The following is a 12,336-nucleotide window of genomic DNA, read 5'->3' as shown; positions in this document are numbered from 1 at the left end:
ATCGGATATATTTCTTTGTTAATATCTCAGGTTTCTCAAGGTTCACCATTACAAGGTTTGTTTGAAACTTGAAGTGAGTATCTCATATCTATTCTCAATCATTTTTGATTTAATTTGGTGACGAAAAAACTGATCAGAGGTATGTATGTGTAATGGCATAATTTTTTTAGTTTGTTTTTTTAAGTGTGCATTTCCAAGGCTGTATTGTACGACTAAGTTTTTATTTTAAACGTGTAGGAGTGAAAATAAGGCACCGTTCATAGGTAGTTAGACCTTGTTGAAATCACCAGTTGCAGTATTTTTAAGCTTTACATGTGTGTTTGATTCTTTACCTAGAGATTGAGCTATCGTAGAAATTCTGAATATTTTTGTCAGTTAAAAGTTTTCTCATTATCATAGTTATGAGGCCTGAAGCAGAGGCCGAAGGTCCCACCAGCTCTCAACTAGTTGACAAAAGCCTAGGACTTCTTCTCTATTCCTCTTGTTGCTCTGTTTTTTTTATATATACCCTTTAGCTATTTTAACCCCAATGTTTGTATCATTGCAGCCAGTCCTCTATTCAAGGTTCTTCTCAAGTACAGGCCTGAAGACAAAGCTGCCAAGAAGGAGCATTTTCTCAAGAAGGCTCATTGTGAGGCTGAGGGAAAACCCTCTAAGTCGAAGAAGCCAATTTTTGTTAAGTATGGTCTTAATCCTGTGACTTACCTCAGCGACCATGTATCTTCCCTTCCTGATTAATACAATTGTCACTCTCTAGAAATTAGTAAGCTCGCTGCAGGAATCTTTTCTGAAACCTATATGTTTGTTTGATTGTAGAACCAGGTGGAATTGGTGGTAATTGCATTGCTCATGATGTGGACCCGATTGAGTTAGTCGTATGGTTGCCTGCATTGTCAAGGGAATATTACGATAACTATGATTGCTTATTTGAGGGATTTACTTATGTTATCTAAAAAAATACTTGTAGTTGTTCTATGATCTCCTTCTTTTTTTTTGGATACTTGTTCACCAGAAAACAGCATCATGCAAGTGTTTGACCACAGTAAAGAACGAGGAAAAGCTAGAGTTCAACAAAATCCTGAAGACCATAAAGGTGAGAATGATGTCTTACATTTTTGTTTTAGAGTGTGTTCTATATATCTGTAGAATAATTTCAAATGGTTTCGATCTATATCAGCATAGGAAAACTTCAATGAGAAGTATGAAGAGTACCTTAAGAAGCGGGGAGGTGGTATTATGGGATCGAAATCGCAGGCTAAGACTAATGCTAAGTTCTTTGGATTTCACCATAAATTATCTTTCTATTTGACTTCAAGAGAATCAAAATTTCAATGTTGTTTCTTAAGTACACCATTCTTTTTCAACTTCTAATCTTTAAAACTTGTTGGCTGCGTTTGTTTTTTAATTTTGTAGGTCGCATGAGTTCATTTCAGGTCGAATTAAGGTTTTTGTTTGCTGGAAATTGCACCTTCATATAATTTCTGGAGATTTCATCCCTAAAATATATATATGCAGGTATGGTTTTCGTAATAGTTATTAGGTAATTGAAAGCCTTAAAGTCTGATAGAAACACCGTTTATAACTAGTTGGACCTTGTTGAAAATTTGCAGGATTCAAACAGCTTTACATGTGTGTTTGATTTTATGCCTAGAGATTGGTTATTGTAGAAATTCTGAAACTAGTGGTTGCTTGCGATCACTGATCCATGTCCTATTAGATAAGTTTGTTTGCTTGCGCCTGCTTAAAACAGTCTCTTTTACTTAAATTTACTCTCTAAATTTTGTTCATGCATCCTTCTTTTAAAACAAAGTTAACATACGTTTTGTGTTTATTGTAGAAATTCTGAAACTTTTGGTCAGGTAAATATTCTCTCTCTGTACTTTAGTTATGATGCAGTTTATGATTCCAAAAACTAGTTAACGATACTGCAAAGTTGTATCCATTGTTTGCTGCGTTTGACTTTTTTTTTTGCTATCAAATAACTCGATTCTTTGTGGTTTTAGATACTATGAATCATAACTTTAGGCTTGGATGATGTTTTTGGAGATGGATAAAACTACTTCGTGTACTCAAGGGAGTGATCCTAGTTCATATTAGATAAGTTTATATATCCTTTACTTTATTTACTCAGAATTGGGCTCATCCTTGTTTTTTTTGGAGCAAAGTTAACATATGTGTTTGGGGGATACATATTGCAGATCATGGGAATGATTCCAAAAGCATTGTAAGAACTCTCAAGGACAGCCTCTATATTTTTCTCTCTTTATCTTAGTTGTGATGCCTAGACTTGCTAACTAACGAAACCTCTCAAAGTTGTATTTAAATTACAGGATTTAAAGGTTTCTTTGAAAATCCAGGGGAAGCTAAGGGGCTATTGTGTCTTCAGAAAAGCAAAGAGCTGGTTTCTTTCTCAAGTACACCATTCTTTTTCGATTTCCAAACTTTAAAACTTGTTGGTTCCGCTTGATTTTTTAATTTTTTGGTATGTCGCTTGAGTTCATCTCAGGTGTTATTAAATCTTATATACAACCTCAATTAAGGTGTATTGTTTGCTGGAAATAGCACTTCATATAATTTCTGGAGATGTCATTCCAAAAACATATGCAGGAATGGTTTTCGTAATAGTTATTAGATAATTTGAAAGGCTTAAAGTTTTGGTGTCTCTCTCTCTCTTTTCTTTCTTTGCCAAACGGCCCTCTGAGCACCTTGTTGGTGTTCGAATTTGTGACATACTTTGTTTTTATGGCTGTAGATTCTTGGGTAACTTGAAGCAGAGCTCGAAGCTCCCACCAGCTTTGTTTAGGAACCCTTGACAAAAACTTAGGGCTTCTTCTCTATTCCTCTTGTTGCTCTATTTTATATTACCATTTAGCTATTCTAATCCAATGTTTTTATAATTGCAGCCACTCCTCTGTTCAAGGTTCTTCTCAGGTATAAACTTGAGGTATAAACTGCCAAGAAGGAGCGTCTTCTCAAGAAGGCTGAGGGCAAACCTTCTAAGTAAAAGAAGCCAATTGTTGTGAAGGCTGAGGTCTTAATCATGCGACTAACCTCAATGAGAAAGCATCTTCCTTTCCTAATTTATTAAATTGTCACTCGAAATTAGTTAGCTAGCTGCAGGATCTTTTCTGAAACATTTATGTTTTCTTGATTGCAGAACAAGGCGCAATTGGTGGTAATTGCTCATGATGTGGACTCAATTGAGTTAGTCGTCTAGTTGCCCGCATTATAAGTTCCTTACTGCATTTTTACGGGGGAATTCACGATTAGGAGCAATAACTATGATAACTTACTTTGAGGCCTTTACTTATTTTAACTACATCAATAGAAAAACATGTAGTTTATCTGGGAGCGGTAACTAAAAAAAAAAATCTATGATTGCCTCTTTTTGTGTCTTGTTGCAGATTATCCACGAGAAGCAGCATCTTGCTTGTTGACCATAGTAAAGAATGAAGCTGGAGTTGGGAATAATCCTGGAGACCATAAATTAGGTTAATTCTTGATTCTTCTCTGTTATAAAAAACAAAAGGGGGTTTTTGGTTTGTAGGAATACAAAGAGTCATGACTAAACGGTGTTCGTTTATTAAAAATTCTAATATTGTATAAATAATTACAGTTTAATATAAGGGTTGTCACACTTGAAGATGTTAACTTATTGAAGATATTTTCATGTTTTCATTTTTAAAAATTTAAGACTTTGATATTGATATGATAAAGGTAATATTATTAAGGGAAAAAAACTGAATATCGGATGACAATAGTATGAAATGAAACATTATAGTAGATATTAGATGCTTAAAAGGAAATCATATATTTTGAAAGACTTCTTTGAAAACCACATTAAAGGTTTTGTTCTGACATTTTCCTTCTTCATCTGTAATCAAAATCTTCAAGCATTTTCTGCTTGTTACTCTAGAAAATGCAACGTATAATTGTCCATGCGTAAATACGGGCTTGGGTAGATACAATCCAACTTGTTCCAACGTCTGACCTTGACTTTTGTTTATAGTGATCGCAAATGCAAGAGCAACGGGAAACTGACGACGTCTCATACGAAAGGGAAACTTTGCATCCGGTGGCGAGACAGACATCCTAGGAATAAGAACTCTATCATTGACGTTTTTTTTACCTGTTACAATCCTTGCTTCGATAACATGATTAGCCATTTGCGTAACAATCAACCTCATTCCATTGCATAAACCTCCCTTAGGATCAATATTCCTAAGCAACATGATAGGTGCCCCCTTTTTCAATGTCAGAACATGGTTAGGTAATCCAGAAACTTGAATACTGTTTAAGAATTTCTGAGTGTAGATCATATCGTCGTAAACACTTGTATCAGAAGTCTCGACACTATCTGAACTCAAATATTGTCTCTCTTCCCCTAATTATGAAAAATTAAAATGAGAATCCATTTACACTGGAATTTAAAAGAAAATTGAAAACAAAAAAATACTATTGATATACCTGGAATTTGAGAGAGCATATATTGATTTATCTTATTGACATCATCATTCCTTGGACTCAGAATAGCTCTTTCGCAAAAGAATTTTGCATCGGTCCTTGTTGCAAACGATGTACCGTATATCTCTTTAACAATAGCTTGTATAGGATTATCACATTCTGTAATCAATAAATCCTTGGGTATGTCTATTTCTGCCTCACCATTGTTAGGCTCGTTGATTTTTCCATCCCCAATATCGAGAAGCCATTTTGAAAACGTAGAGAGATCATTTGCATCACTACTGTTTTGAGCCTTACGGAGTCTCATATTTTGTGTAAGTTTAAGTACTTAACAACTATTCCAAAGCAAGGATGAGTTTATGGAAGCTAAAACTGTACCAACTCTACCAGCTTCTGGCACAACCGGTAGAATCTGTCTAAAATCACCCCCAAAACCAAAACCTTTCCTCCAAAAACCCGATCACACTTCATAATATATCGCAAACTCCTATCCAACGTTTCGAAACAATACTTGTTCATCATTGGAGCCTCATCCCATATAATGAGTCTTGCTTCTCTAATTAAATCAGCAAGGTGAGAATTGACATCTATCGAACACGTTGTATATTCGTCCACATGGATGGGTATACTAAATCTAGAATGTGCTGTCCGACCACCTTCCATAAGCAAAGCAACTATACCACTTGACGCAACATTAAGAACAATATCACCCCTAGAACGAATATCAGCACCAAGAATACTCCATAAGAATGTTTTTCCAGTACCACCAAATCCATGAACAAAAAACATACCTCCCTTGTTTCGATTCACAGCACTAATAATTTCTAAAACGCTTTTTTGCTCATCGGTTGCCATACGTAATAACCTGTGGTAATTCTTTACTTGTTCATCACGTTTGTAGTTTCTCTCATCTATGAGAAGCCTATTCTCATTATTATCCATCACAGATCCATCTGGTTTAGGCATATTCACAATAGTTGACAAAGAGCTTCCATTAGACAGCATAATCATTTCAATCTCAGCTAGACATAGGTTTGTTATCTGTTCCTCACTTAACATTAAGCATTATAAAGTAGGTTGATTTTAGTTGACATAATTTGATTTATGAATAATAAACGTGAACATTGTTAGATTAGTATATCTTTATATTATTTTAATACATTTATAAAAATAACTATATATGTACCGTGGTTGTTCGTACGGTTCCTTTGCAAATATAATATATCTTCACACAATATATCCTTCGTAGCGACCCAGAGATCGAGAGGCACTGAAACACTTTTTGAAAGCAATAGAATGGCAAACAACTTCCTTAGAAACGGTCCAAAAGACCATGTACTTGCTTCCTTTACAGCTAAAATATATTTTTTGTCGTCATCCAATAATCCCCATGCAAAACAGGCATCTTTAAATTCTTCGTATAGTTTACCATTAACCGTCTTCAAGAATTCAAAACTTGTGGCTCCTGGGACAGTATTAAGTAGAACTCTCAAGTAATAGGCATGCCCTATAGAGGGTGGTACATAAGTAACTCTACCTACTGCAAAACTCTTTCTTTTCTTAGATCTTGGTTGCCAGATTCTTTTACTCTTAACCCACACAAACAAGTTAGGAAATTCAGCATAAGTGAGACTTCTACCTTCCGGGTATTTTTTATTGCATTCCATCCAAGCCAACAATTTGGATCCTCTGGCAGAACGCTTCATAACATTTGCGATAGGATCATCTTCGTTGTAAACAACCAATTCCTGTCCAGGAAGATGAAACGGAAGTTTTTCTACGGGTGTAGTACAATAACAAATCGGAAAAGCCAATATTCGCCAAGCTGCTTCACATGTGGAGACATATCTAATAAAAATAACAAAAAATTTACGTAAGCTCAAATTGTCTTACATTTTTTTAAAAATTATAGATATACATACCTGCAGCTATAATATTTCTTGATCTCGTTATGTTCATCCTCGTCTTTTACAGTAGCTCTAATATATTCCGGCCCTTTGGTGATGTACTTGAAAAGATATTTCACTGAGCGTGACTGATTACACCACTCAACATTAATATGAGCACGATAACGTATGGACAAATCCCGGTTATACGGAATAACAAAGCTGTTATCACAATCAAAACCTCTTTTATGCACAATTCTTCCGTCTTGTCTCCGTTTGTATATTGGATAACCAGCGTCGTTGACGACAGTTTTTTCCATGAATGGTTTTGGAAAAAACTTAGTGCACTGACCATTATTCATGCAAACATTTTCTCTGTGATGAATACCACAAGGTCCATGAATCATAACATCAGAAACAACTTCATATAAATACTTATCCAGTTCTTTATCAGGAATCTCAGCGCTTATGAATCGATCAATATCTTCTGGTGTACACATTTTATAGTCTGGGTGCAGGAATAAGATCATGTGTGCATGAGGCAGACCTCTCTTCTGGAATTCTATTGTATACATAGCTGCACACACACACATACAAAGGCATTGTTAATAAATTAGGGTTTTAACACGTCAACGGATAGAAAATTCAATCTATTAATAATATGAAACATACCAGAATTTAAAACACCAAAAGTTTTTTCTTTAGTCAATTGTTCCATTAGTCTATCTAACTTCATTTTAAAGACTCGACAACATATATCTGGTCTATCCTCTTTCTTAAGACGATGCCTTGTTAAATAACGGACAACTTTGGGCCACTTGGGGTTACAAGTTATCGTTATGAAAATATCAGGAAAACCATAGTATTTGCAAGTAGCCATCACATCTAAATACTGCTGCATCATATAACGTTTCCCACCTGTAAACGATGAAGGGATATAGATTCTTTTACCGTGTTCTGCAAGATCTTCGTTTCCTTGGTTAACAGCTTCAACTATTTTATCGATTCTTTCCGTCCAGAGTTTGTTTTGGTTCAGCCAAATAAAATTCAATCTGTTAGATTCTATGGTTGTGAACGCGTCTACCAAAAATTGCTGATATAATTTTCCCGACATTACAATCGCTGAAGACTCTTGATATCTTTCAAATATTCAGAAAGCATAAAATTCTCTCATGGAAACTGTTTTCCTTTTTCTTCCAGCCGTATCTATCAAACCAATGTCAATGCCTAACCTGTAACCATCCTCTCCATATGGAAACAATAATGGATATTGGAGAAGCAAGTAAGCTGGATGGAGTTCACTTATTCTTTGCAAACCTCCGGAACGACTTTCTATCACAATGTCACGCTTAAATACACCCGAGTTGAAATCACCTAGTATCAAACCAGCAACCTCATTGCATGTAGGCAAATTATGAGTCCTTGCATCAGCATTTCTTTCTGCAGGAATCCTTAATCTCAAATCTGCAACATTATTGGTTAAATCAAATATTTCTCGAGCCGATCTAAACGCTTGTACATGTGGATTATGATTATCAAGCATCCTTTTTAGAAGTACTACAGTTTTCTGCATTATTTTCTCTGTAGCTCCAAATGGTCTTTCAAAGAAAAAACAATACACATGTTAGCAACATATCAATTTATTTTTTTATTTATATATTATTAAACATTATATAAAACTGACCCGAACGCAGCTATCCTGTTAGGAACTTCATTATCTACGTCATGTATATATAGATGTAAAAACGTCGGTTTTTCTCCTGGTTCAGGTAGAATATCGCCGATGCGGTGATAATTTTCTCCACACATCTGAAACACGTACGGCCCTCTACCATTGTTAATAGAATGATTTATTTTTCCACCTAACGACGTGAAGGAAAACATCATATTGTATGCTCTTATATTATCACGGAAGTTTTTACTCCTATCATCGTCATTATATAACAATGCCGATAATGTGTTTGGTGGAGTTTTCAGCTTAGGGAGCTTGACTTTCCCTTTTCCACAACACATCGAATAAATAGGTTTCGCCATCTTACGTCTTTTGTTTAGGCGTTCTCCATACCACATATATGCCCCACAATCTTCACACATATATGAAGGATCTCCATCGTCATAATAACCTAATAACATTATAAAGTTAAAACAATTTATCTGTTTATACTTTAAAGTTTATCACAAAAAGGAAAATTTGATTTTTTTAAATACCATTATTTTGTAACCCAGATGTTACGGCTTGATATTCATGTGTTACATTGTGTGTGGTACCATACTCAGTATCAGATTCACCAATCGAGCTATCATAATCGCTATCGTTACTTGACTCAGAATCAGAAACAATAAAACATGCAAAATCTTCATGCATCATAGGCAAAAGCAAACCATCTACATAGGTAAACACCAATAACTCTATATTAATTAATATTTAGTATGTGTTATATAATATATAGGAATAGAAACAACCTTTATTGTGGTTCTTTTTTTTTTTTTGATTTCAGAGTTTTTGTTCTTTTAATCCTTGCAAGTTTTGAATTATCTGCTGAAATAAGGCTGAACGTTATACAATATGTTATAGTCAAATATTCTTTAAAATATTTCAAAAGCTGAATATTAATTACCTGTTGTATTCACGACATGAATTGGATGCTTCTTTCTCCGTATTGGTAGTTTTTCAGGTCTCATCGTCCTGCATTAAAATAAAATATAGGAGCTTAGGGTGATGACATTCTTCATTTATATAATAATCAGTAGGTTTAATCTTTACATTTATAAAAATATTCGCTTCAATATTTACATAAGCGGATATTATTATCACAGTATTTCGGTTTTAATTGACGTTTAAATATGCTAAGGATAATTTTAAATGTAAATGTAACATATACGGATTTATCTTAACATATGTTATTTTCTTCGTAATTAAATTTTAAAGATTGTTTCTATTTAAAGATCTGTTAATTTTAAATCGGAAATTATTATCAATAATACTATCTTGAGTTTATTTTGTCTAAACTACTCAGAATAATTGTAAATAATTAGATTTATATTTTTATGAACAGAATATATGTTATTTTTGGCACATCATTAATTTTTAAATACTTAATAGTTTGAAATTATATTTTTAATAATTTAAGAATTAATAACAAAATTCAAATATTAAGACCAAAGCTGTTTCATAACTCATACTTCAAATGATTAAAAATAATAAATAACCATAATGTCAATGACGAATTAAAAGGCATAGATTTAGAAGTAAATAATTATTAAAGCATAAATTATTGTTTTATTGTAATGCATAACATAAAAATAATATTATGTTTGATTTTCAGTCTTGATCTTCTTTCTAGTAGTCATGCTATGACCTCGTATGATGTCTTCATTGACTCCAGGCAACTCTCTCTTTGTCGAAAGTGATACTGTTTCATCTGACGTAAGTTGAAGAACTTGTTTATCTGGTTCTATTTCTTGGTTATCATTATGAACCTTTCCGTAAGTTTCCTAGCAAGTTTGTTTAAGGTAATTTTAGCACACAATGAAAGCATGATAATTATTGTAAACATTTTTATGATTACATTTATAATCTTGACGTTACCTTGACAAACTGATTTACCATATCATCTTTCTCCCAAAAAATTTCAACAACATAAGAAGCCCTGTCACTCTTCAAATTATCATTTGTGATAGAAAGCTTAAAGAGCATAGTCTTCCCAATTAGAGCAGAAAGAGACACGGGCATGATGTTAATATCGTCCTGATCATTTTTTAGATTTTGTTAAAAACATACTCAAAAAAAAAAGAGGTAATTCTTATAGTTAAATTGATTCGGCATTTATATTAGACGTACCTCGCCTAGTTGTGTTACCAACTCGTCAGCCTTTTTACCAACAAAAAGCTAAGCTAAACCATCAAAAAATAGCAGCTTAATTTTTGGAGACGTTCCATAGGAAACATGGAGTATGAGTTTATACCTAAAGCATATAGAAATCATTTAATGATCAGCCTTTTCACATGAATACAATTTTAATCATATTAAGTAAGTTTAAAATTTAAGTAATACATACTTATAATCGACTTCTTTGACATCGTCGTCGCAAACACCACAACTATATACACGTTGTTTACCCTTGTCCGAATCTAATGGATATGGTTGAACTTTCTTTCTACAAACTTTGCATGTAATGTAGTACCACTTAGGCACGTTTTCCACCGAACAGATCGTCCCAACAGTCATACATGTTCGTACCTACATATACAAACATCATTATTTTTTTTGGTAATTATTATTATTTTTTTACTATCGTGTTTAGATAAACAATACCTCGAGTGAATACAGGATATCGTCGATAGTCTTCTTTTCATTTATCATGAAAAACTCCTCATATAAAGGTACCTTTGGTTGTACATGCTTTGCTCACCATCAGTTTGAACCATTTCAACGACACCAGTGTTTGGCAACCTTTAAAAAAAACAATAATAAGAATGTGTACACATTAAAGACATGTTAAGCGTTTTGTTTGTAATTAGAAAAATTATTTACATCTTTCGGAATCTTTCAACTTCTGGAATTGATGGATTTAAGTGAATATCTGTGGTGTTGAATGCCTTTGATATACTGTAATTACCTGCAAACAAAATATAAGAGTTTTAAAGAAGAGGTTAATTCAATTAACACAAACAGAGAACACGCGTATGTATCATTTTAAAAATTACCCTTCCACTCTTTCAAACATGCAAATCTAATAACACAGATAACAACCGAGTCTTCGTGTTCTTTTATAGAAGGTTCCAAAGTTCTTGCTAGATGACCCCATATCGTACAACTCAATCGATCACAACTGTAGACACAAAGTTTTAATTATTACGCTTTTTAAGATTATTTTGATTTTTTTTTTTTAAAACAAACCTTATATTATGCAAGTCAAAACTTATCTTCACGTTGTCCTTTCCTTTAGTTTTAACGTTATCTAGAGAACCAACTCCAACAATTTGGCCCATCACATCTATCAAAACATTAAAATACTGGTTATAATACATGATTCATAATCCAAGTTATTTTTATATATATATATATATATAGATATACATATTTGCACAACTTACCAAACAATACTTGTTTGTCTATTTTTCCAGCCAAGATGGTTGAAAATTCTTGAAAGTATTTTTCAGGTACTTGGACCGGGAAATCATCACATGGTTTTACTATGGTTGTTTTATAGAACACCATCTTAAATCCCAAATCACTTGTTCTGTAATCACCATCATAATCCACCAAACTGAAAGTATTGATTATTTTCGATTCACCAACATTAAGCTAGTTATGAAATTTATTCACCAATGCATCCTCAATAGACGCATGAATCCTCATACCCTTAAATTAATACCAGACGTCACGTTAGAACTAGTTTCAATAGTAAAATGTTATTAAAATACTTGCTACAAAAGAAGCTTAAATTTACTGAAACCAACCTCTACATCGACTAAAACCATCTACAGCGATTTGAATGTTATCCAAAGTCTTATCACACGAACCCTGATCTTATAATGATCTAGAGCAGGATTGATCTCACTAATGTTAACATAGGGATAGATTATGATCTGTTTGGAGGCCATAATGAATCTCTGAAAAAAACTAAAACTCTAATCGTCGATAATGATTCGATTTGTATTAGTATATATAGAGTATATAATTTCAGAATTAAAATTTTTTTATTTATTATGATAATATTGAATATTATATCAATTTCCTTTTTAGAAGCATTATGATAACTAATAATTTTTAAATATATCAATTGACTTTTCTCTCAAAAAAATAATTGTCATATTTAATCAATATTTCTTTAAGTATATCATGATAATAATGCAAACTTGCATTTTTAAAATTAATATACTTATTTTACATCTCGTACAAGGGAAGTTAATAATTCGTCTTTATTAGTTTTTAGAAATTTAAATCTAAGTGATATTAAATATCTTACAGAATACGTACCTT

At 33.1% G+C, this 12,336-nt stretch overlaps 3 protein-coding genes, 2 long non-coding RNA genes and 1 pseudogene across 5 annotated transcripts; 2 read left to right on the top strand and 4 right to left on the bottom strand.

The window, feature by feature from the left end:
• The first annotated feature begins 30 nt into the window (after positions 1-30).
• On the top strand, positions 31-1,515 carry LOC104760801 (uncharacterized). The gene is made up of 4 exons (XR_002036436.2): positions 31-73; positions 548-717; positions 817-1,093; positions 1,178-1,515. It is a non-coding gene; the product is annotated as an uncharacterized LOC104760801 (long non-coding RNA).
• A 1,384-nt stretch (positions 1,516-2,899) lies between these two features.
• LOC147922771 (uncharacterized) lies at positions 2,900-3,539 on the top strand. Its single transcript, XR_015588464.1, has 3 exons — positions 2,900-3,031; positions 3,158-3,175; positions 3,405-3,539. It is a non-coding gene; the product is annotated as an uncharacterized LOC147922771 (long non-coding RNA).
• Positions 3,540-3,806: 267 nt separating this feature from the next.
• Positions 3,807-4,319, bottom strand: LOC147922770 (uncharacterized). Its single transcript, XM_087498128.1, has one exon. The coding sequence runs from the start codon at positions 4,317-4,319 to the stop codon at positions 3,807-3,809; it is 513 nt and encodes a 170-aa protein (XP_087354254.1).
• A 96-nt stretch (positions 4,320-4,415) lies between these two features.
• On the bottom strand, positions 4,416-5,319 carry LOC109124934 (uncharacterized; annotated as a pseudogene).
• A 594-nt stretch (positions 5,320-5,913) lies between these two features.
• On the bottom strand, positions 5,914-9,032 carry LOC147922769 (uncharacterized). The gene is made up of 8 exons (XM_087497775.1): positions 8,969-9,032; positions 8,619-8,735; positions 8,035-8,473; positions 7,583-7,948; positions 7,023-7,489; positions 6,387-6,927; positions 6,070-6,312; positions 5,914-5,929 (listed from the first exon to the last, which is right to left on the bottom strand). Exons 1-8 carry the CDS (start codon positions 9,030-9,032, stop codon positions 5,914-5,916), a joined length of 2,253 nt encoding a protein of 750 aa, XP_087353901.1.
• Positions 9,033-9,659: 627 nt separating this feature from the next.
• LOC147922768 (uncharacterized) lies at positions 9,660-11,571 on the bottom strand. The gene is made up of 9 exons (XM_087497774.1): positions 11,448-11,571; positions 11,251-11,347; positions 11,058-11,182; positions 10,885-10,969; positions 10,738-10,803; positions 10,581-10,590; positions 10,192-10,221; positions 9,940-10,098; positions 9,660-9,845 (listed from the first exon to the last, which is right to left on the bottom strand). The coding sequence occupies exons 1-9, from the start codon at positions 11,569-11,571 to the stop codon at positions 9,660-9,662; spliced, it is 882 nt and encodes a 293-aa protein (XP_087353900.1).
• Between the last annotated feature and the right edge of the window lie 765 nt (positions 11,572-12,336).

This window comes from Camelina sativa, chromosome 18 (assembly GCF_030686135.1).
Source record: "Camelina sativa cultivar CO46 ecotype springtype chromosome 18, ASM3068613v1".
Taxonomy (NCBI): Eukaryota; Viridiplantae; Streptophyta; class Magnoliopsida; order Brassicales; family Brassicaceae; genus Camelina; species Camelina sativa.
This window is presented reverse-complemented; position numbering and strand designations above follow the sequence as displayed.

Coding starts and splice junctions, on each gene's coding strand:
- LOC147922768 (XM_087497774.1), bottom strand. CDS start 11,571: ATGGTGTTCTATAAAACAACCATAGTAAAACCATGTGATGATTTCCCG. Junction 11,348..11,447: donor AGACAAACAAGTATTGTTTG/GTAAGTTGTGCA, acceptor ATGTTTTGATAG/ATGTGATGGGCCAAATTGTT. Junction 10,804..10,884: donor GTTGAAAGATTCCGAAAGAT/GTAAATAATTTT, acceptor TTTTTTTTAAAG/GTTGCCAAACACTGGTGTCG.
- LOC147922770 (XM_087498128.1), bottom strand. CDS start 4,319: ATGATCTACACTCAGAAATTCTTAAACAGTATTCAAGTTTCTGGATTA.
- LOC147922769 (XM_087497775.1), bottom strand. CDS start 9,032: ATGAGACCTGAAAAACTACCAATACGGAGAAAGAAGCATCCAATTCAT. Junction 8,736..8,968: donor TCATGTCGTGAATACAACAG/GTAATTAATATT, acceptor TTACCTATGTAG/ATGGTTTGCTTTTGCCTATG. Junction 7,949..8,034: donor AACAGGATAGCTGCGTTCGG/GTCAGTTTTATA, acceptor TTTCTTTGAAAG/ACCATTTGGAGCTACAGAGA.